This window comes from Eucyclogobius newberryi, unplaced genomic scaffold (assembly GCF_026437365.1).
Source record: "Eucyclogobius newberryi isolate DKJ021-1_F unplaced genomic scaffold, fEucNew1.0.hap1 SCAF_21, whole genome shotgun sequence".
NCBI classification, from domain to species: Eukaryota; Metazoa; Chordata; class Actinopteri; order Gobiiformes; family Gobiidae; genus Eucyclogobius; species Eucyclogobius newberryi.
This window is the reverse complement of record NW_027315846.1, coordinates 3,587,392-3,612,572: the sequence shown is the minus strand read 5'-3', so window position 1 is coordinate 3,612,572 and position 25,181 is coordinate 3,587,392. Positions and strand designations below refer to the sequence as shown.

At 43.4% G+C, this 25,181-nt stretch overlaps 1 protein-coding gene across 1 annotated transcript in view; it reads left to right on the top strand.

Moving 5' to 3' along the window:
• slc25a21 (solute carrier family 25 member 21) overlaps positions 1-25,181 on the top strand; it is a 231,495-nt gene that overhangs the window by 171,398 nt on the left and 34,916 nt on the right. The window contains exons 4-5 of the mRNA XM_072457582.1: positions 16,180-16,246; positions 19,458-19,517. Coding sequence (XP_072313683.1) covers positions 16,180-16,246; positions 19,458-19,517 — 127 coding nt within the window. The remainder of the gene's footprint in view (positions 1-16,179; positions 16,247-19,457; positions 19,518-25,181) is intronic.

Here is a 25,181-nt window from a genome sequence, read left to right as displayed (position 1 = left end):
TTCTTAATATAATAAATACTTCACTCGAAAGTGGCTATGTTCCACAGTCCTTCAAACATGCAGTCATTAAACCTCTTCTGAAAAAGCCTAATCTAGATCCCGACCTATTGGTAAACTACAGACCTATTTCAAATCTTCCCTTCGTCTCTAAAATCCTTGAAAAAGTTGTAGTAAAACAGCTTTGTCGCCACCTGCAGGACAATAACTTATTTGAAGTTTTCCAGTCAGGGTTCAGAGCCCACCACAGCACTGAAACTGCACTAGTTAAAGTCACAAATGATTTGTTATTAGCCGCTGACGATGGACTGGTCTCAATCCTGGTTCTGTTGGACCTCAGCGCAGCGTTTGACACCATCGACCACAACATTCTACTGCAGAGGTTAGAATGTGATGTAGGTGTTGGAGGAACAGCCCTCAGCTGGTTTAAATCCTATCTATCTGATAGGTTCCAATTTGTTAATGTAAACCAGAGCTCCTCACCAAGCTCTAAAGTAATTTACGGTGTGCCACAGGGTTCGGTACTCGGTCCAATTCTGTTTACTCTTTATATGCTACCATTAGGCAACATTATCAGAAAGCATGGCATTAACTTCCACTGCTATGCAGATGACACTCAGCTGTATTTATCAATGAAACCTGATTAGAGCGATCAAGTAGACAGACTTAGTACTTGTGTGAAGGAGATAAAAACCTGGATGACACTAAACTACCTGCTTCTTAACCCTGAAAAAACCGAGGTCATTGTGCTTGGCCCTAAGCATCTACGAGACGCTCTATCTGAGCAGATAGTCACACTGGACAATGTCAGTGTAGCCTCCAGTTCTACTGTAAGAAACCTTGGAGTCTTATTTGACCAGGAGCTCTCATTTAAAGCTCATATAAATCAAGCTTGTAAAACAGCCTATTTCCATTTGCGCAACATCGCCAAAATCAGAAGAATCCTGCCTAAAAGTGATGCCGAAAAACTTATCCATGCATTTGTAACGACTAGATTAGACTACTGTAACTCCCTGCTTGCAGCGTGTCCTAAAAGCTCCATAAAAAGCTTTCAACTGGTTCAAAATGCAGCAGCAAGATTACTAACAGGAACAAAAAGAAGAGAGCACATTACGCCAGTGCTGAAGTCTCTTCACTGGCTCCCCGTCGAGTCTAGAATCAAATTCAAAATTCTACTCTTGACCTACAAAGCCATAAATGACATGGCCCCATCCTACCTCAAAGATGCTATAGAACCATATCATCCAAACAGAGCTCTTCGCTCTCAGAATGCTGGCCTTCTGGTGGTGCCAAGAGTCTCTAAAAGTACTGTAGGAGGTAGAGCGTTTAGCTACCAAGCTCCTGTGTTATGGAATCAGCTCCCGACCCATGTTAAATATGCTGACACAGTCTCTTCATTTAAGTCCAGGCTTAAAACGTTCCTCTTCGAAATCGCTTATGGTCAGAGTAGTTAGGAACAGAAAGATAAACCCACAGCTTCAGCTACGCTGCCCTAGGAGTAACTATGCTGGGGGAAGTATGACAGCTTGAGCACTATCCTCTTCTTCTTCTGACTACTTATGCTATCAAACAATATTTATTTTTTGATTCCACTTGCAAACTGTTCACCGCCTTCTTTTCTTTCTCTCACTCCTGAGGACATGTGGACCCAGATGCCCCTCTCCTGGTGAAGTGGTCCCTGCCCTGTGTGGACGGTCCCTCATCTGCCTGAAGAGTGGCTCCAGTTCGCCTCAGTCGGTCCCTCATCTGCCTGAAGAGTGGGTCCAGCTCGCCTCCGACGGTCCCTCATCTGCCTGAAGAGTGGGTCCAGCTCGCCTCCGACGGTCCCTCTTCTGCCTGAAGAGTGGGTCCAGCTCGACTCAGACGGTCCCTCTTCTGCCTGAAGAGTGGGTCCAGCTCGACTCAGACGGTCCCTCATCTGCCTGAAGAGTGGGTCCAGCTCGACTCAGACGGTCCCTCTTCTGCCTGAAGAGTGGGTCCAGCTCCAGTCTCCTTGTGTCCGTCTGTCCGTCTCTGAGAGTCGGATCTCTCCTTCACTGGAACTCCTCCAGGTTTCTACGCTTTTTTCCCAAAGAGGTTTTTTTTGTAGTTTTTCCTGGCCGAGAAGGAGAGTCTAAGGACAGAGGACCCTGGGACATCGTCCCTCGCCACCACAGACATTGTCTGACTTCATCGCCACCACAGACATTGTTGATTCATTTCTCCCTGTGGCCCTCAGAGGCAACTGTTGTTGTGATTTTGGGCCTTACAAAAATAAATTGATTTGATTTCATTTGATTTGATGCTCTCCTGGGGGGCGTCACCTTTTTCTAGCCAACGTGTTGTTTACATTTTCCACCAATCAGCTGTGATCCGCATGGCTACAGCTGCGTACTCCGTGCTCATTACTCCAGACCGTCTGCAGAGCACAGTCTTCAGAGCTTACATTTCCTGGACTACATTGCAACGGAACTGTTTACTCAGGTACACTTTTACTTTACTACTAAATTATTGCTTTAACGCTGTGTTTTAAGGCGGTCTCGTGATCACTTTAGAATCTTACTTGTCTGCTCCGGTGGAGCTAATGCTAAGCTAACATGTTGCTTCAGTGCACTCTGCAATACGGTCTTAATGTGACTACTTGCTGTTATCACCATGTTATCGGGTTATTTTTCGGCGTGGGTTGGCCCGTGGGTTGTGTGGGTCATGCTTTGTGTCTGTTTTATGGTGCTAAACCGGCTGTTAGCCCCACAGCCCGGAGCTAAACGCAGCTATTCGGAGCTAAGTTGTAAGCTAAACTTTGCTATGTTATCGGGTTATTTTTCGGCGTGGGTTGGCCCGTGGGTTGTGTGGGTTGTGCTTTGTGTGTGATTTATGGTGCTAAACCGGCTGTTAGCCCCACAGCCTGGAGCTAAACGCAGCTATTCGGAGCTAAGTTGTAAGCTAAACTTTGCTATGTTATCGGGTTATTTTTCGGCGAGGGAAGAGAAAAAAACTACAACTCCCGATACCACTTCTGGTCACGTGGCTTACGTACGTTGCACGTCACGCACGCACTGCGTCACTCGAACCAATCACGCGCTTGCCTGGCCATTATCAGCTTCCTGTGTGTCTCTCTGTGCACGGTGTTGGGAGAGACAACAGGATGGCTGAACCAGGTAAGCTTTGCGACTAAAACACCCGCTTTTAATCACTTTAATGTGCGCCGGTTTTAAACTCAAGTGTATGTTTATGTTTTGGTGTGCTGTTCTGCAAGTGTTTTGCTTTTACGAGCAGTGTTATCTCAAGTGAGCTAACTAGCATCGCTAGCCGAGGGCAGATGTCCCAATATCTCCGCGTTTTGCATCTTAAATACACCGTTAACGTCACAATGTGAACTGTTATCTGTGAAGCGTGTTATTCCCATATTACTGTTAACCCTAATCCTTTTATCCCCCTTTTCAGAATTGACGTGAAGTCTGCTAAGGAGCATGGTAAGTGTAAAACATTATTTTGGTGATTTTCGTGTTTTAATGATTAGAGTATAATTAACCATAAGCAACATCTGTTTTTCAGGTGAGCCTGCAGTTTGTACATCAAGCTTCAGATCACTGTGGAAACAGCTTCTCCCACACATCAGAAGCTGCAGGCCACGCACAGATTATCAGATTATCAAGCGAGCATACATGAAGACCAGGGTTGACATTTTGGAAGACATCGCTGAGGTTAGTTTATATTATTTGACTACTGTAATGTGTAAACATTAGCCTGGCAAAACTTCAGTGCTGCTCTCTGCTTAAGATATGTTTCTTCTGTTCTCATTTTTTTACATTGTCGCCCTTGTCATCAGGTAGTGGAAAACAGCTCTCCTGAGTCTCACCTCAATATCCCACAGCTTGTTGGAACGGCGGATAGCAAAGTGTTTGTCAAGAACTTGGACTGGCAGAAGCATCTGAGTCCCTTCTTCAGACGGCTTCCAAAGATCAAGAGTTATCAGCACTTCAGGTATTTATATTGAAACTCTCACATTGTGTTAAAAAAAAAAAATAGTTAATGAGTGTTTTATGTGAAATAGTTAGCCATTTCTTAAATGTCCTGTTATTTGTTTACAGCTTTGATGCCAAGAGCCGAGAGTCACAGCACAGAAGAGTGCACAGACGAAGAAGAGGATGAGGATGTGATCGCTGATGTAATTGGACTCTGGTGGTGTACATATCATATCTATTATCTCATATCTCATATATTCAAAGCCATGGACCCGTTGCAGTTCGTATACCTGGCCCTGGCATCTGTTTATAAGAGTTCTTCTATTAAGAGTGTTTTTTAAACTTCCTATAAGTTACTGTCCTTTCCCCCTGTATCTACTGCGTTGTAACATTAAAGGCTATCTTATCTTATCTTATCTTTTGTTGTTTGTGTTGAATCATTCAGTGCACCATTGTTGGTGCACTGAATCACCTGTGAATTATGTTTATCGACAAATGCAATGAATCCTATTCTCATTCTGATTCTTTGATTCTATTCAGGGCCTTTTGTAATCCAAGTATTTCCATTTTAATATAGTAACTTCTAATTCTGATTCAAGTCCAGTTACCATCAATAACAACACTCCTTGAGTCTTCAGTGACAGCTGTAGGGGGAGGTGGTGTCAGTGTGACAGGGGGAGGGCTTATCTCAATGAGATGCAAATGAGCCCCCCTGTGACTCTGGGCTCACTCCGGTGAGAAACTTTGGAAGCCGTTTTCTCAGTGAAAGGGTTTGAGAGTTGTTTACATTCAAATGACCACAACTTACTCAAATATTATCAGATCTACATGAGTGAGACATCATTGGAAAGCTTTGAATTCACACTTTCAGAATCTGTGAATAACTCAAAATGTCTCCGGGTAGACATGTAACTGGATTGGCCACGTTCAGTCACATATGACCCTGACCTGTGGAGTGCCCCAAGGGTCAGTCCTGGGTCCCCTTCTGTTCAACCTCTACATGCTGCCGTTAGGTCAGTTGATACGCAGTGAAAATGTGTCCTATCACAATTATGCAGACGACACTCAGATCTATGTTTCACTATCGGCAGGTGACTATGGACCAGTAGATTCACTCTGTCACTGCATCCAACAGATCAGTTTGTGGATGCAAAACAACTTTCTCCAGCTGAACTCAGACAAGACTGAAATAATCGTTTTTGGCCCACAGAAACAAAGAGAAAATGTTAGCGGTCACCTCCAGAGTCTCGCTCTAAAACCTACAAACCAAATTAGAAATCTGGGGGTAATAATGGACCCAGACTTGAACTTTAATAGCCACGTCAAATCAATAACATCAGCAGCGTTTTACCATCTAAAAAACATTGCCAAAATCAAAAATATAGTGTCAACCCAGATTTAGAGAGACTTATCCATGCGTTTGTCTCCAGTAGATTAGACTACTGTAATGGCCTGCTCACTGGTCTCTCCAAACGAGTTGTAAAACAGCTGCAGTACATCCAGAACGCTGCTGCTCGGGTCCTGACTAGAACCAGGAAGTATGATCACATTAGTCCTGTTCTCAGGTCTCTGCACAGGCTCCTGTGGCTCAGAGAATAGACTTTAAAGCAGCTCTGCTTGTGTACAAGTCTCTCCATGGCCTAGCACCAAAGTACATCTTGGATATGTTAGTGCCATATGAACCATCTCGGACTCTAAGGACCTCAGGGACCGGCCTCCTGCTGGTGCCAGAGTCAGGACAAAACATGGACCGGCCTCCTGCTGGTGCCAGAGTCAGGACTAAACATGGACCGGCCTCCTGCTGGTGCCAGAGTCAGGACTAAACATGGACCGGCCTCCTGCTGGTGCCAGAGTCAGGACTAAACATGGACCGGCCTCCTGCTGGTGCCAGAGTCAGGACAAAACATGGACCGGCCTCTTGCTGGTGCCAGAGTCAGGACTAAACATGGACCGGCCTCCTGCTGGTGCCCAGAGTCAGGACAAAACATGGGGAATCTGCGTTTCAGTTTTATGCAGCTAAAATCTGGAACAGTCTTCCTGAAGATGTGAGACAGGCTTCAACTCTGACAATGTTCAAATCTAAGCTAAAAACAGTTTTGTTTAGCTGCGCATATGACTGAAAGGATTTTTTCTTTGCACTCTTCTCTTTTGTTTGTGATGTTATTAGTTTAGACAATCAGTTGAATTGATAATTTTTAATTTAGTTCATTTTATTGTATTTCTGTTTCTGTAATTTCTTTGTGATTTGAATGCATTTTTCCTGCTGTGAAGCACTTTGAATTGCCTTGTGTATGAAATGTGCTCTACAAACAAACTTGCCTTGCCTTGCCTTGAAGAACCGTCACCGGGGACGACGCGGGTCTTTGGAACCAGCGCTCGCAGCTGGCAGAAAAAAACTCCTTACGTCGGCATTATTTCAGTCAAAATCACACTCTCGCATCCATAATGTGTAGCTTTAGTTCCCCCTGTTACTGAATAAAACTGCGGCGTGAAATGAAGGTGTTTTGGAGCGCGTCCAGAGCTGCTCCAGCTCCAAGAATGCGCCTTTGACTCGAGCCGTCAGAAAACATAGCGAGCTCACGCCGGACAAGCACTCTCGACAGCTGTGGGAATGAGGCGAGGGCAGTAGTCGTGCCGTACGCAATAATCGTGCCGTACGCAGTAGTAGTAAAAGTATTAACTCAATGAGCCTCTGAGCCGCACTTCTGCTCGAGTTTATACTTCCGCTTTAGCCACAATTCCATTTCATCTAAATGCAGAACCTGAGCAAAGTCAACAGTACAAGCTTTGTCTGGGACAAAACAGGTTTGGAATCTGTAGTTGTAGTTGTAGTTGTAGTTGTAGTTGTAGTTGTAATTGTAGTTGGTTTAGTAGTAGTAGTTGTAGTTGTAGTAATAGTTGTAGTAGTAGTTGTAGTTGTAGTAATAGTAGTAGTTGTAGTTGTAGTAATAGTAGTAGTTGTTGTAATAGGTTTAGTAGTAGTAGTAGTAGTTGTAGTTGTAGTAATAGTAGTAGTTGTTGTAGTTGGTTTAGTAGTAGTTGTAGTAATAGTTGTAGTTGTAGTTGTAGTAATAGTAGTAGTTGTTGTAATTGGTTTAGTAGTAGTAGTAGTAGTTGTAGTTGTAGTAATAGTAGTAGTTGTTGTAGTTGGTTTAGTAGTAGTATTTTTAGTAATAGTAGTAGTTGGTTTAGTAGTAGTAGTTGCAGTTGTAGTAATAGTAGTAGTTGTTGTAGTTGGTTTAGTAGTAGTAGTTGTAGTAATAGTAGTAGTTGTTGTAGTTGGTTTAGTAGTAGTAGTAGTAGTTGCAGTTGTAGTAATAGTAGTAGTTGTTGTAGTTGGTTTAGTAGGAGTAGTTGTAGTAATAGTAGTAGTTGTTGTAGTTGGTTTGGTAGTAGTAGTAGTAATAGTAGTTGTTGTAGTTGTAGTAATAGTAGTAGTTGTTGTAGTTGGTTTAGTAGTAGTTGTAGTAATAGTAGTAGTTGGTTTAGTAGTTGTAGTAGTAGTAGTTGTTCTAGTTGGCGTAGTAGTAGTAGTAGTAGTAGTAGTATTATTAGATGGTTTAGTAGTAGTAGTAGTATTAGGTGGTGTAGTAGTAGTAGTAGTATTAGGTGGTGTAGTAGCAGTAGAAGTATTAGGTGGTGTAGTAGTAGGTGGTTCAGTAGTAGTAGTAGTTGTTGTTATTGTTGTAATTGGAGTAGTAGTAGTATTATTATTAGGTGGTTTAGTAGTAGTAGTAGTAGTAGTAGTAGTAGTAGTAGTAGTAGTAGTAGTAGTTGTAGTTGGTTGTAGTTTTAGTAGGTGGTTTAGTATTAGGTTTAGTAGTAGGTGGTTTAGTAGTAGTAGTAGTAGTAGTAGTAGTAGTAGTAGTAGTAGTTGTAGTTGGTTGTAGTTTTAGTAGGTGGTTTAGTATTAGGTTTAGTAGTAGGTGGTTTAGTAGTAACTTTCTATTGTGTTTTTGTTTTACTCATTACGGCCTCAATATTTGTATTAAGTATCAAACAAAGTGCTTAGTATCAAAATGCAGTGTGAAATGTCAGTATTCCCAGTATTGTGACAACACTGCACAGGATACACGATAAACACAGCTGGGTAAAAGTACAGGTGTAAAGTTACTGCCTCTCCAACTAAAATACAACTTATAAAAGTGAATAGCTCTTAAGCCTATCTCCATGACGACGGCCACTACTACTACAACTCCTACAACAACTACAACAGCCTATCTCCATGACGACGGCCACTACTACTACAACTACTACAACAACTACAACAGCCTATCTCCATGACGACGGCCACTACTACTACAACTACTACAACAACTACAACAGCCTATCTCCATGACGACGGCCACTTCTACTACAACTACTACAACAACTACAACAGCCTATCTCCATGACGATGGCCACTTCTACTACAACTACTACAACAACTACAACAGCCTATCTCCATGACGACGGCCACTTCTACTACAACTATTACAACAACTACAACAGCCTATCTCCATGACGACGGCCACTACTACTACAACTACTACAACAACTACAACAGCCTATCTCCATGACGACGGCCACTACTACTACAACTACTACAACAACTACAACAGCCTATCTCCATGACGACGGCCACTACTACTACAACTACTACAACAACTACAACAGCCTATCTCCATGACGACGGCCACTACTACTACAACTACTACAACAACTACAACAGCCTATCTCCATGACGACGGCCACTTCTACTACAACTACTACAACAACTACAACAGCCTATCTCCATGACGACGGCCACTACTACTACAACTACTACAACAACTACAACAGCCTATCTCCATGACGATGGCCAATACTACTACAACTACTACAACAACTACAACAGCCTATCTCCATGACGACGGCCACTACTACTACAACTACTACAACTACAACAGCCTATCTCCATGACGACGGCCACTACTACTACAACTCCTACAACAACTACAACAGCCTATCTCCATGACGACGGCCACTTCTACTACAACTACTACAACAACTACAACAGCCTATCTCCATGACGACGGCCACTACTACTACAACTCCTACAACAACTACAACAGCCTATCTCCATGACGACGGCCAATACTACTACAACTACTACAACAACTACAACAGCCTATCTCCATGACGACGGCCACTACTACTACAACTACTACAACAACTACAACAGCCTATCTCCATGACGACGGCCACTACTACTACAACAACTACAACAGCCTATCTCCATGACGACGGCCACTACTACTACAACTACTACAACAACTACAACAGCCTATCTCCATGACGACGGCCACAACTACTACAACAACTACAACAGCCTATCTCCATGACGACGGCCACTTCTACTACAACTACTACAACTACAACAGCCTATCTCCATGACGACGGCCACTACTACTACAACTACTACAACAACTACAACAGCCTATCTCCATGACGACGGCCACTACTACTACAACTACAACAACTACAACAGCCTATCTCCATGACGACGGCCACTACTACTACAACTACTACAACAACTACAACAGCCTATCTCCATGACGACGGCCACTACTACTACAACTACTACAACAACTACAACAGCCTATCTCCATGACGACGGCCACTACTACTACAACTACTACAACAACGACAACAGCCTATCTCCATGACGACGGCCACTTCTACTACAACTACTACAACAACTACAACAGCCTATCTCCATGACGACGGCCACTACTACTACAACTACTACAACAACTACAACAGCCCATCTCCATGACGACGGCCACTACTACTACAACAACTACAACAGCCTATCTCCATGACGATGGCCACTTCTACTACAACTACTACAACAACTACAACAGCCTATCTCCATGACGACGGCCACTACTACTACAACTACTACAACAACTACAACAGCCTATCTCCATGACGACGGCCACTACTACTACAACTACTACAACAACTACAACAGCCTATCTCCATGACGACGGCCACTACTACTACAACTACTACAACAACTACAACAGCCTATCTCCATGACGACGGCCACTTCTACTACAACTACTACAACAACTACAACAGCCTATCTCCATGACGACGGCCACTACTACTACAACTACTACAACAACTACAACAGCCTATCTCCATGACGACGGCCACTTCTACTACAACTACTACAACAACTACAACAGCCTATCTCCATGACGACGGCCACTACTACTACAACTACTACAACAACTACTACTCACTACAACTACTACAACTACTACTACTACCACCACAACAACAACTACTCACTACAACAACAACTACTACAACTACAACTCACAACTACTACAACTACAACTCACTACAACAACTACAACAACTACTACAACAACTACAACTACTACTCACAACTACTCACTACAACTACAACTCACTACAACAACTACTGCAACTACAACTATAACTCACAACAACTACTCACTACAACTACTCACTACAACCACAACTACAACTACTACAACAACTACTCACTACAACTACAACTACTCACTACAACTATAACTCACAACAACTACAACTACTACAACTACAACAACTACTCACTACAACTACAACAACTACTCACTACAACTACAACCACAACTACAACAACAACTACTCACTACAACTACAACAACTACTCACTACAACTACAACCACAACTACAACAACAACTACTCACTACAACAACAACAACAACTACTACAACTACAACAACTACAACAACAACTACTCACTACAACTACAACAACTACTCACTACAACTACAACTACTCACTACAACAACAACTACTACAACTACAACAACAACTACTCACTACAACAACTACAACAACTCCGGTGCGACTTATTTATGTTTTTTTCTTCTCTATTATGCATTTTTTGGCTGGTGCGACTTATACTGTGGAAAATACGGTAAGTGTATATTATTTGAGATTACTGTTGTAAGAATAATGCATCCAGATGACAATAAAGTGCAAGGTTAAAGCAAACCATGTCCAAAATATGAGTCCCATTTAGTCCAGCTTATGTCAAAAGTTCAGTCCGTATGGGATTTTTTTCCGTTTTCCGTACGTCCATCATGACGTCGGTCCAGTCCGTTATTGTTGATCCATTTTTTTTTTCATTTCTGTCCAATAGTCCTGTGCACGCGTTTTCATTTGCAAAAAAAAATAAAATATCATACAATCCCGCGTCGTTCTCTCTGCTTAGCGACGCTTGATCGATTTAGGTCACGTATCGGCGGCGGCGTTGGTACAGGCCGTCCCTTTAAAACAACAGCGCTTTGGACGGGGAAATACTTTTAGCAGTTTCCTGGTGACAGTTTGAAATCAAAACATTGCAGATAAGGCTGATGGGTGATGTTTGTGCCAGATCAAAGGTGCAAAAGTCAATTGCGAAATATGTTTTTTGGAAAGATGCGTTGTGTGTTTAGTGTGTGTAATGTGTTTGTGTTCTGCTGACGTTTTGGCGTAAAGGAAAACTGAGCGAACTGCGCGGCGAAGGGGAAACCGGTTTGTAGCTGACAGAAGGTCGTACGTGGAACCGCTGTTTGGTTAAAGGGTTTTTTTTAGGCATGGGTGTGGATTCTAAAATGCACACTTAAAAAAACTATGCGCAATGTTTGGTGTTTGTTGTGTTTTTTCTGCTCTTTACTTATTGCACCATTCCACCTCGGGCGTGTCTGCACCCGACGGCTTCATTAGAGGTGGTACTTGTGTTATTTTAGCTTTGTTTGCTCTCCCCCTGCTGCGTTTGAACCTGCTCCTGAGCGTCTGCAGTTGTAAATGTACAGTTCTGCTAATGTCGCTAATATGATCAAAATCTGAAATTCACTCTTAAACATTATTTTATAAACTGGAAAGGTAATCAATTGCAACGGACACATTTTATTTATTCATTTTATCTCTTATTTATTGACTTTTTTATTTTATCTGTTTCATCTTATTTAATTATTGTATTTATTAATTTAATCGTTTATTTCAATTATTTATTTTTTGTATTTTTGAACGTATTTTTTTTTTAAAGAAAAACACAGATCAGTCAAAAAATCCATCCATCCATCCATCTTCCGCCGCTTTATCCGGGGCCGGGTCGCGGGGGCAGCAGTCTGAGCAGGGTCTCCCCAGACACTTCCTCTAACTCCTCCGGGGGGATCCAAAGGCGTTCCCAGGCCAGCCGAGAGACATAGTCTCTCCAGCGTGTCCTGGGTCTTCCCCGGGGCCTCTTCCCGGTGGGACATGCCTGAAACACCTCCCGAGGGAGGCGCCCAGGAGGCATCCGGAACAGATGCCCGAGCCACCTCAGCTGGCTCCTCTCGACGTGGAGGAGCAGCGGCTCTACTCCGAGCTCCCCCCGTGTGGCCGAGCTCCTCACCTTATCTCTAAGGGAGCGCCCAGCCACACGGCGGAGGAAACTCATTTCGAGCGCTTGTATCCGCGATCTTGTTCTTTCGGTCACTACCCAAAGCTCATGACCATAGGTGAGGGTAGGAACGTAGACCGACCGGTAAATAGAGAGCTTTGCCTTTCGGCTCAGCTCCCTCTTTACCACAACGGTCCGATGCAGCGACTGCATCACTGCAGCCGCTGCACCGATCCGCCTGTCGATCTCACGCTCCATCCTTCCCTCACTCGTGAACAAGACCCCGAGATACTTGAACTCCTCCACTTGGGGCAAGGACTCCCCACCCACCCGGAGAGGGCAAGCCACCTTTTTCCGGTCGAGAACCATGGCCTCGGATTTGGAGGTGCTGATTCTCATCCCAGCCGCTTCACACTCGGCTGCAAACCGTCCCAGTGCATGTTGCAGGTCCGGGTTTGATGGAGCCATCAGGACAACATCGTCTGCAAACAGCAGAGATGAGATCCTGTGGTCCCCAAACCGGACACCCTCCGACCCCCGACTGCGCCTAGAAATTCTGTCCATAAAAATTATGAACAGAACCGGTGACAAAGGGCAGCCCTGGCGGAGTCCAACATGCACTGGGAACAGGTCTGACTTACTGCCGGCAATGCGAACACAGCTCCTGCTCCGGTCATACAGGGACCAGACAGCCCTGAGCAAAGGGCCCCGGACCCCGTACTCCCGGAGCACCCCCCAAAGGACACCCCGAGGGACACGGTCGAAAGCCTTCTCCAGATCCACAAAGCACATGTGGACTGGACAAACTCCCATGAACCCTCGAGCACCCGATGGAGGGTATAGAGCTGGTCCAGTGTTCCACGACCGGGACGAAAACCACTCTGCTCCTCCTGAATCCGAGGTTCAACTATCGGTTGGATTCTCCTCTCCAGTACCTTGGAATAGACCTTACCTGGGAGGCTGAGGAGTGTGATCCCTCTGTAGTTGGAACACACCCTCCGGTCCCCCTTCTTGAACAGAGGGACCACCACCCCGGTCTGCCAGTCCAGAGGCACGGTCCCCGAACGCCACGCGATGTTGCAGAGACGTGTCAACCAAGACAGTCCTACAACATCCAGATACTTTAGGTACTCAGGGCGGATCTCATCCACCCCCGGAGCCCTGCCACCGAGGAGTTTGCGAACAACCTCAGTGACTTCAGCTTGGGTGATGGATGAGCCAGCCTCCGAGTCCCCGGTCTCTACTTCCTCTTCGGAAGACGTAACTGAGGGATTAAGGAGATCCTCAAAGTATTCCTTCCACCGTCCGACGACATCCCCAGTCGAGGTCAGCAGGCCTCCACCCGCACCGTAAACGGTGTTGGTGAGACACTGCTTCCCCCTCCTGAGGCGCCGGACGGTTTGACAGAATTTCTTTGTATTTACATAAAGATACAAAAAAAAACAATAACAAAAGACCAAAAAGAAAAAGAAAAGTTAAAGCACACCATGTGCAAGATTTGAGACCCATTTTGTCCAGTTTATGTCAAATTTGTCATTTTCCGATTTTAGTCCTTGTGTGATATTTTTTTTCCGTATCGGTTTTATTATTATTATTTATTGGTAATTGTTTTTCCGACTTGATGAAAATTCAAAAGAGGACGTAACTCCCAGGTATGAGCACCAATCTCGGCGTGTTTTTGGTTTGTTTTTGCTGTTGTTGAGAGATTGTGTTGAACCTGTAAAGCCCGTTATAAGTTTAAGAATTTATGTTTTTTTTTTTTTAAAGAGCGATTTTAATCTCATTGTGGCGTCAAAATCATCAGTATCGAGCCTGTTCCTTAGTGTGTCGAAAAACAGTTTGAAATGTATCTGTTTCAACTTTTTTTTTGACTCACTTTGTTTTGACTCTCTTTGTCTTGACTCTTTGTTTTGACTCACTTTGTTTTGACTCTCTGATTTTACTCTATTTTGACAAATTTTTTGACTGTTTTGACCATTTTTTGACTCTGTTTTGACTTTTTGTTTTGACTTTTTTTCTACAATTCTAGGAAATCTTGAACTTTATCGGATCCACTATAAGACCACACTCTAATATAATCAACGTTCTATGAAAACACGTGCTAACACAATATGTATCGAGCCCGTTTATTCCACAGTATCGAGTTTTTTTAGCGTAAACACCGACCTAAACACTGCTGAGTCAGTGCGAGTGACTGACCGCGCGATACAATGTGAGATAAACATGACCGTCTGCTTAACTTCTGTGCCGTCCATTCATCCAGTGAATATGTACTTCTATATGTACTTCTATATGTACTTCTATATGTACTTCTATATGTACTTATTTATGTACTTCTATATGCACTTCTATATGTACTTCTACATGTACTTATTTATGTACTTCTATATGCACTTCTATATGTACTTCTATATGCACTTCTATATGCACTTCTATATGTACTTCTACATGTACTTATATATGTACTTCTATATGTACCTCTATATGTACTTCTATATGTACTTCTATATGTACCTCTATATGCTCTTCTACATGTACTTCTATGTGTACCTGTATATGTACTTCTCTATGCCCTTCTATATGCACTTCTATATGTACTTCTATATGTACTTCTATATGCACTTCTATATGTACTTCTATATGCACTTCTATATGTACTTATATATGTACCTCTATATGTACTTCTATATGTACTTCTATATGCACTTCTATATGTACTTCTATATGTACCTCTTTATGCACTTCTATATGTACTTCTAAATGCTCTTCTTTATGTACTTCTTTATGCACTTCTATATGCACTTCTATATGTACTTCTATATGCACTTCTATATGTACTTCTATATGCACTTCTATATATACCTCTATATGCACTTCTCTATGTACATATATATATGTACTTCTGCATGTACTTCTATATGCACGTCTTTATGTACTTCTATATGTACTTCTATATATACTTCTATGTGTACATCTATATGTACTTCTGTATGTACTTCTATATGCACTTCTTTATGTACTTCTATATGCACTTCTATATGCACTTCTAAATGTACTTCTTTATGTACTTCTATATGTACTTCTATATGTACTTCTCTTTGCACTTCTATATGCACTTCTAAATGTACAACTTTATGTACTTCTTTATGTACTTGATGAGAGCGAGCGCTGAACAGCGTCTGGCCTGTTTGACGCTCCTTTAACCATAACTTACAGTGATATTATTGCTGCTGCCACAAAGAACACTTTAAATCAGGTCAGAGTATGATGGAGTGGAAGGCAAAGCGAAGTGAAATTACAGAGCTGCCATCTTTGGACGTCCACTCTATCAAACGTGGGGATCTGAGGCGAAGTCGCTCGGAGCTCGCGGTTTTGGTGGAATCGCTTCAGGGCCAAAAAATTAAGAATCCACTTTGAGCTTTCATTTAGTAAAAAGACTCTTTGTTTTTCTCGTTTTTCCATTTGTTAAAGTTGACTTTGCGGCGTTTGGAAGCTTTACTTGCGTTAATGTTTTATTGTCTTCACACGGGTGGCATTAAACACAAAATGTCCTCTTTTACAAATGATGGAAGGTACTTTGGTTTTTAAAGCTTTATTTTGAAGGTTTTCATGCGTATATCCTCATTTATGGATGTGTAGTATGACTTAAACGTGCCTGTGGAGGACATGGATTTTGCCCCGGTTAGGCCGAGGCGCCTCGTGGCGGCCGAACTTTGGGAAACAGCCGCGGTCAGATTAACGATAATCATACGGAGTGAAATCTTGTCCTAATCCCATCCTCACATTTAAGTCCACTAAGTGTCTCTTTCTTCTTCTGTTCCAGGATTTTTGGATTCTACAAAGGAATCCTGCCTCCGATAGTGGCTGAGACGCCCAAAAGAGCCGTCAAGGTGAAGTATTAGTTTAATATTATTATTCATCATATATTATCTATGATCTATTGTTTATTATTTATATTTTTATTTATTTTATTTATTTTATTTATTTTATTTATTTTATTTATTTTATTTATTTTATTTATTTTATTTATTTTATTTATTTTATTTATTTTATTTTATTTATTTATTTTAATTCATTTTAATTCATTTTATTTATTTATTTTTAAATTATTTTTATTATCTATTATTATTATCCATTTTTTTCTTTATTTATTTAGTTTTTATTTTCTTTTATTGAATTTTATATTGAATTTTAATTGATTTTATTTATTAACCCTTGCCTGATATACATGCTGTAAACACGGGCTGATTTCCATCCCACGTTCACTCTCAAACACACGTGTGCACTACCGCCCCCTGTCCATCCCAAGGGTTTGGATGTTCGCTGTTGGCACGACCTCGTTGTTTGTCTTCCTTGTCGTCTTGTCTTCCTTGTCAAAACTAACGTGCTGCAGTATAAAAACAGTTACATGGAAATTGAGATGTTTTATTTACGAGTTGGCTGGAATTCCCGATTGTTAACTATCTTTACAAATATTGACTAACATATCCCGGTGGCATTTCCCTGGAGCTCATGATCACGTTTGGCAGAGAGCGGTTGTTGGTTCGCTCTATTGGGTTGTTGGTTCGCTCTATTGGGTTGTTATTTTGGTCTATTGACTTTATCCTTTGACTTCCTGGATGGGTCTGAAGCGGCGTCATTGCTGCTGCCACCTTGAGGATGAAAGCCGCGTATCGCACCGCGGGCTGTTTCGACAAATAGTCTCAAAACTTGGGCCCCGTTTCTCCGTTCCGAGTACCAACCGACTCAAAAAGTTCTGGGAAGTACTGGGGACCAAAAAAAACAACGTTATTTCCGTGCCAACTTTCCCTCAGCTTGTTTTAAATATCCGTGTTCGACGAGCGAACGCAACGCAAACAAACCACGCAGACCTCGTGCACGACTGCGCCCTGCACAAACGAATGACACAAGCCGTTTGCTTTATCGTAGCTCCTCAGCTCCTCCTGGTTGTTTGAACACGGAGAGTTGGAAATTCAGTAGAAAATACAATCGTCAGTGTATTTACATGACTGTGGGCTAAATGCTACTAGGATGCTAACGCCCCCTGTTGCGTTTAAACGTTCCTCAGAACAATCCGTTGACTTTTCTGGGATAAAACGCCTCGTCAACGTCCTCCAGTGAGACCCGGTTGTGTCTCGACTTGTGCCACTCGTGCTTGGAATGGACGTAATTCAACGGGCGAAGTCGTAAACGGAGAAAAAAGTGGCGTTTTTGTCGATCCCGACCTCGGCTAAAATGTGTCGAGAGCAGAATCGGACGGAACGTAAGACATCCCTCATTTGTCCCGCGGTGGGGAAATTCCGTAAAACCCGCGTGCCGATAATTCATCCATTTCGCCGACTCCGTACGCTCGCCGTCTTTAATCGTTTGGTTGGCTGTTGCGCTCCCCTCAGTTTCCGAGGAAGTGTTGGCATGTGGTGCTAATAGAGGTCAGAGGAAGGCGGGGCTGGACTGGTTTAAAGCGGGTTTATAATGAGAAACTGGTGACTGCGACGTGTGAACTTTTCAAAAATAAGCCCCCGCTGAGAACACGGGGCTAATCGCCAACGCGGGCTAACCTGAGCTAACGGCTAACGAGACCGCGTTCTGATTAAAATGCCGAGCGACCTCGACGACGGTGCAACTCTTCCGCGCTCTTTCGAGGACTTTTGATGCTTCGGAAATGGAACAGCGATGTTTCGAATTGACTATCGCTATGGCGACCAGCTTTATATAAAATTAAACTACTTAAACCCGGTAGATGTGCCTGTCATTGCCCAAGTTGGCACCGTTTTTCAGACCGTGCGTGCCCAGATACGAGGATGACACACTTACGTATGTCCCGATACAACATGGAGGGTGAATATGGGTAAAGTGGGACATTGGTTTAAAAATAATCTTCTATAATTTACTCTATATAATCACTGAAATGCAGGATTAGAAATAACATTTAAATGAAGTTTTGTGGCTATGAAATTATTTATGAAATGTGACAAGTGATTACCAAGTGATTACAGTATAAGTCGCACCAGTCAAAAAATGCATAATAGAGAAGAAAAAAACACATATAAGTGGCACTGGAGTATGAAATGTAGTTGCAAGTGTGAAAATAACATATAATATCACATATAAGTCGCTCCGGAGTATAAGTATAAATCGACGTATAAAAACAGCATAAGTCGTACCCCGGCCAAAACTATGAAAAAAAACTGGGAAAGGGTGCGACTTATAGTCCGTAGCCTCTTTAACCAAATAATAAATACTTGCTGCTTTGGTGTTTTTTAGTGTTTTTACTGTGAAAAGTGAAAATATTTGTTGTGTCCCACTTTACCAATATCACCTCTGAAGATCTGTGTTTGAGACTTAATGCCGGCTTCTATAACATTTATTTGTCATTAACTAGACGTCTAGAGCTTTTGAAAACAGTTTTACTTCCAAAAGCTGCTGCTACAAACCTGAAGACAACGCCGGCTTCGTCTGTGACTCAAAGCGAGCCAGCGAACACATGTAAACACATGTCCGTGTAACATGAGACCGCAGTGTTTGACCATGTCGTGTAGCAGATCACTCTCACCTGCCGAAAACACGCCACTGGAAAGCAGTGACGCAATATTGCTCTGTTATGCACAAAATGTCATTAAGACGTGAAGTATTTGTGATGCGTGTCCGATATGACACGCATGTTGGAGTAAAGTCTGACTAAAGATGGAAAACAGCCAACTTTGACTCAAAACTTCACATTTACACTGAAATACTCCAACTGAAATAAGTACATTTAATGACGCTGCATGTAGATGAAAAATGTGTTTATTTGAAGTTGTCACTAGTCTCGCTAATACTCATACTATTACTCATACTTTGGTTGCAGATCTAGTTTAGATTCGAAGGTTTTGTCCCCGTTAAATTCCTAACATAATTCCATGACACTGATTAATAACTGGAGCGTTGCGGCGATAACACGTGTCTGTTCACGGTCGGTTTCGGTTGGTTTAGCGCTGGTCCCGTCATTGTCTCCGAGCGCGTTTCTGTTTTAACCCGGCGTTTCCTCCTCTTTGTCTTTGAGTCGCTCCCATTGGTCGGCGTTGACTTTCTGACAGCTCATTTGTCTTTCTCCCTCCACAGTTCTTCTGCTTCGAACAGTACAAGAAGCTGCTGGCCCTGACGCCTTTGTCTCCCGGAGTGGTGAGTAGGTCCTCAAACACCTACAATACACCTACAGTAAACCACAGTACACCTACAGTACACCTACAGTACACCTACAGTACCCCCTACAGTTACACCTACAGTACACCACAGTACACCTACAGTACACCTACAGTACACCTACAGTACCCCCTACAGTTACACCTACAGTACACCACAGTACACCTACAGTACACCTACAGTACCCCCTACAGTACACCTACAGTACACCTACAGTACACCCCAGTACACCTACAGTACACCACAGTACACCACAGTACACATACAGTACACATACAGTACACCTACAGTACACCACAGTACACCACAGTACACCTACAGTACACCTACAGTACACCACAGTACACCACAGTACACATACAGTACACCTACAGTACACCTACAGTACACCACAGTACACCACAGTACACATACAGTACACCTACAGTACACCACAGAACACCTACAGTACACCACAGTACACATACAGTACCCCCTACAGTTACACCTACAGTATACCTACAGTACACCTACAGTACACCACAGTACACCACAGTACACCTACAGTACACCACAGTACACCACAGTACACCTACAGTACACCTACAGTACACCACAGTACACCACAGTACACATACAGTACACCTACAGTACACCTACAGTACACCACAGTACACCACAGTACACATACAGTACACCTACAGTACACCACAGAACACCTACAGTACACCACAGTACACATACAGTACCCCCTACAGTTACACCACAGTACACCTACAGTACACCTACAGTACACCACAGTACACCACAGTACACCACAGTACACCTACAGTACACCTACAGTACACCACAGTACACCACAGTACACCTACAGTACACCTCAGTACACCACAGTACACCTACAGTACACCTACAGTACACCCACAGTACACCACAGTACACCACAGTACACCTACAGTACACCTACAGTACACCACAGTACACCTACAGTACACCTACAGTACACCTACAGTACATCACAGTACACTACAGTACACCTACAGTACCCCCTAAAGTTACACCTACAGTACACCACAGTACACCTACAGTACACCACAGTACACCACAGTACACCTACAGTACACCTACAGTACACCTACAGTACACCACAGTACACCTACAGTACACCAGAGTACACCTACAGTACACCTACAGTACACCTACAGTACACCACAGTACACCACAGTACACCTACAGTACACCTACAGTACTACAGTACACCTACAGTACACCACAGTACACCTACAGTACACTACAGTACACCACAGTACACCTACAGTACATCACAGTACACCTACAGTACACTACAGTACACCACAGTACACCTACAGTACACCACAGTACACTACAGTACACCACAGTACACCTACAGTACACCACAGTACACCTACAGTACACCTACAGTACACCACAGTATACCTACAGTACACCTACAGTACTACAGTACACCTACAGTACACCTACAGTACATCACAGTACACCTACAGTACACCACAGTACACCTACAGTACTACAGTACACCTACAGTACATCACAGTACACCTACAGTACACCACAGTACACCTACAGTACACATACAGTACACCTACAGTACACCACAGAACACCTACAGTACACCACAGTACACATACAGTACCCCCTACAGTTACACCTACAGTACACCACAGTACACCTACAGTACACCTACAGTACACCACAGTACACCACAGTACACCACAGTACACCTACAGTACACCTACAGTACACCACAGTACACCACAGTACACCTACAGTACACCTCAGTACACCACAGTACACCTACAGTACACCTACAGTACACCCACAGTACACCACAGTACACCACAGTACACCTACAGTACACCTACAGTACACCACAGTACACCTACAGTACACCTACAGTACACCTACAGTACATCACAGTACACTACAGTACACCTACAGTACCCCCTAAAGTTACACCTACAGTACACCACAGTACACCTACAGTACACCACAGTACACCACAGTACACCTACAGTACACCTACAGTACACCACAGTACACCTACAGTACACCAGAGTACACCTACAGTACACCTACAGTACACCTACAGTACACCACAGTACACCACAGTACACCTACAGTACACCTACAGTACTACAGTACACCTACAGTACACCACAGTACACCTACAGTACACTACAGTACACCACAGTACACCTACAGTACATCACAGTACACCTACAGTACACTACAGTACACCACAGTACACCTACAGTACACCACAGTACACTACAGTACACCACAGTACACCTACAGTACACCACAGTACACCTACAGTACACCTACAGTACACCACAGTATACCTACAGTACACCTACAGTACTACAGTACACCTACAGTACACCTACAGTACATCACAGTACACCTACAGTACACCACAGTACACCTACAGTACTACAGTACACCTACAGTACATCACAGTACACCTACAGTACACCACAGTACACCTACAGTACATCACAGTACACCTACAGTACACCACAGTACCCCTACAGTACACCACAGTACACCTACAGTACACCTACAGTACACCACAGTACACCTACAGTACACCTACAGTACACCACAGTACACCTACAGTACACCACAGTACACCTACAGTACATCACAGTACACTACAGTACACATACAGTACCCCCTAAAGTTACACCTACAGTACACCACAGTACACCTACAGTACACCACAGTACACCATAGTACACCTACAGTACACCACAGTACACCTACAGTACACCACAGTACACCACAGTACACCTACAGTACACCACAGTACACCACAGTACACCTACAGTACACCTACAGTACACCACAGTACACCTAGAGTACACCACAGTACACCTACAGTACACCTACAGTACACCACAGTACACCTACAGTACACCTACAGTACACCACAGTACACCTACAGTACACCTACAGTACACCTACAGTACACCACAGTACACCTACAGTACACCTACAGTACACCACAGTACACCTACAGTACACCTACAGTACACTACAGTACACCTACAGTACACCTACAGTACACCACAGTACACCTACAGTACACCACAGTACACCTACAGTACACCTACAGTACACCACAGTACACCTACAGTACACCTACAGTACACCACAGTACACCCACAGTACACCACAGTACACCACAGTACACCACTGTACACCACAGTACACCTACAGTACACCACAGTACACCTACAGTACACCTACAGTACACCTACAGTATACCTACAGTACACCACAGTACACCTACAGTACACATACAGTACACCACCATGTGACCAGGGCCTCATGAGGTCTGTGCAAGGCTAAACTAGGTCAAAATAGAATACCATAACTGTCAATAAATGGTCTATTTTCCATCATTTTTCATATATAAAGGAAACAAAACGTGTACCACACAAAATCGCTTTGAGGTCAGTGAGCACGACCTGAATTAATCCGTATATAAGGTGCACTGGATTATAAGGCGCGCGATGTTTTTTGAGAAAGGCTTTTAAGTGCGCCTTATAGTGTGAAAAATACGGTATATGTTTTTTATAGTTTTAGCAGGAGGGCGACTTATACTTATATTTGTACTTATATACTTATACTCCAGTGCGACTTATATATGTTTTTTTCTTCTGTATTATGCATTTTTTGCCTGGTACGAATTATACTCCAGTGCGACTTATAGTCCGGAAAATACGGTAAACTGCGGTCAAAGTGTTTCTACTTTTGTGCTTCTTGTTGCATAAAAATAAAGCTTTTTTTTTTTTTGTGTGTGTAATTTTCAAAAGAAAATAATTGTAGTAGTACTTTCTCCCGTGTGGCCTTGTACTAGTTCTGACGAGTCTAAACAATACAGGGAAAGTCATATTTGCTCTTCTTTGTGTTTGATACTTTGAAACAATGTTCAATATCTGAGTTTTGATCCTTCTGACAATCCTAGTGGAAATGAGTTTAAACATATCAACGATCAAGGAGACCGAGTCTACGTTTTTGGACTAAACTGAGCAAAATAGATGTTACAGAAGCTCTGATCGCGACAAAAAACCTGCAAAGGTTTGGGTCGTGTTTTCAAGTGCGATAGGGCATCTCTGGAGCGCTCCTTCTTTACACTGTCTGTATGTAAAGAATGATATACACTCAAACAGAATCTGACGCCTCATGTTATGTTAGCCACAACAGAGAATAGGCCCTTTGCGCGGCGCCGCTAGCTCCAGACTCAGAGGTCCCAGTTCCACCTCAGTGAGACAAACACCCGTCTTCATAAACACAGACGTTCCTCGTGACGTGATGACATTGTTTGTTCATCTTTATCGTACCATCTGGGAACGTCCAGCTGTGCCAACGGCCCATCACATGCACTGTCCTAAATCACTTGCAGTGAAAACAAAATATGATGGATGTATTTGCATGTCACACCTTTGGTTATACACGACATGTTTTAACCAGGTAAAAACAAATGAGATGCAAGACACAATTCCAAGCTAAAAGAATAACTTGAGGAGGAACGACTGGGATTGGCACAATTGAGTAGGGCCTTTCTGTGTTGTGTTAGGGCCTTTCTGTGTTGCATAGGGCCTTTCTGTGTTATGTTGGGGCCTTTCTGTGTTATGCAAGGGCATTTTTGTGTTGCGTAGGGCCTTTCTGTGTTACGTTAGGGCCTTTATGTGTTACATTAGGGCCTTTATGTGTTACATTAGGTAGAGCGTAGAGCCTTTCTTCTTTGTGTAGGGCCTTCCTGCGTTACGTTAGGGCCTTCCTGCGTTGCGTAGGGCCTTTATGCGTTGCGTAGGGCCTTTCTGCGTTGCGTTAGGGCCTTTCTGCGTTGCGTAGGGCCTTTCTGCGTTGCGTTAGGGCCTTTCTGTGTTGCGTAGGGCCTTTCTGCGTTGCGTTAGGGCCTTTCTGTGTTGCGTAGGGCCTTTCTGCGTTGCGTAGGGCCTTTCTGCGTTGCGTTAGGGCCTTTCTGTGTTGCGTAGGGCCTTTCTGCGTTGCGTAGGGCCTTTCTGCGTTACGTTAGGGCCTTCCTGCGTTGCGTAGGGCCTTTCTGCGTTGCATTAGGGCCTTTCTGCGTTGCGTAGGGCCTTTCTGCGTTGAGTAGGGCCTTTCTACGTTGCGTAGGGTCTTTCTGCGTTGAGTAGGGTCTTTCTGTGTTACGTTAGGGCCTTTCTGCGTTGAGTAGGGTCTTTCTGTGTTACATTAGGGCCTTTCTGCATTGAGTAGGGTCTTTCTGTGTTACGTTAGGGCCTTTCTGCGTTGAGTAGGGCCTTTCTGTGTGGATGTTCTCTTTGCACACGCACAGCCGTCTCTTGATTGTAGCTCGAGATCTGGAGATGGGTCTTTACTTTGCCTCGTATACGTCAGTGGACTCGACAGCGTAGCGCGACAGCATGGTGTCGAGCGCGGGAAGGACATTCACTTACGCCGAAGGACTGGTCAAATACAGAAAGGACTGGTCAAATAAAGGACTGGTCAAATACAGAAAGGACTGGTCAAATACAGAAAAGACTAGTCAAATACAGAAAGGACTGGTCAAATACAGAAAGGACTGGTCAAATAAAGGACTGGTCAAATACAGAAAGGACTGGTCAAATA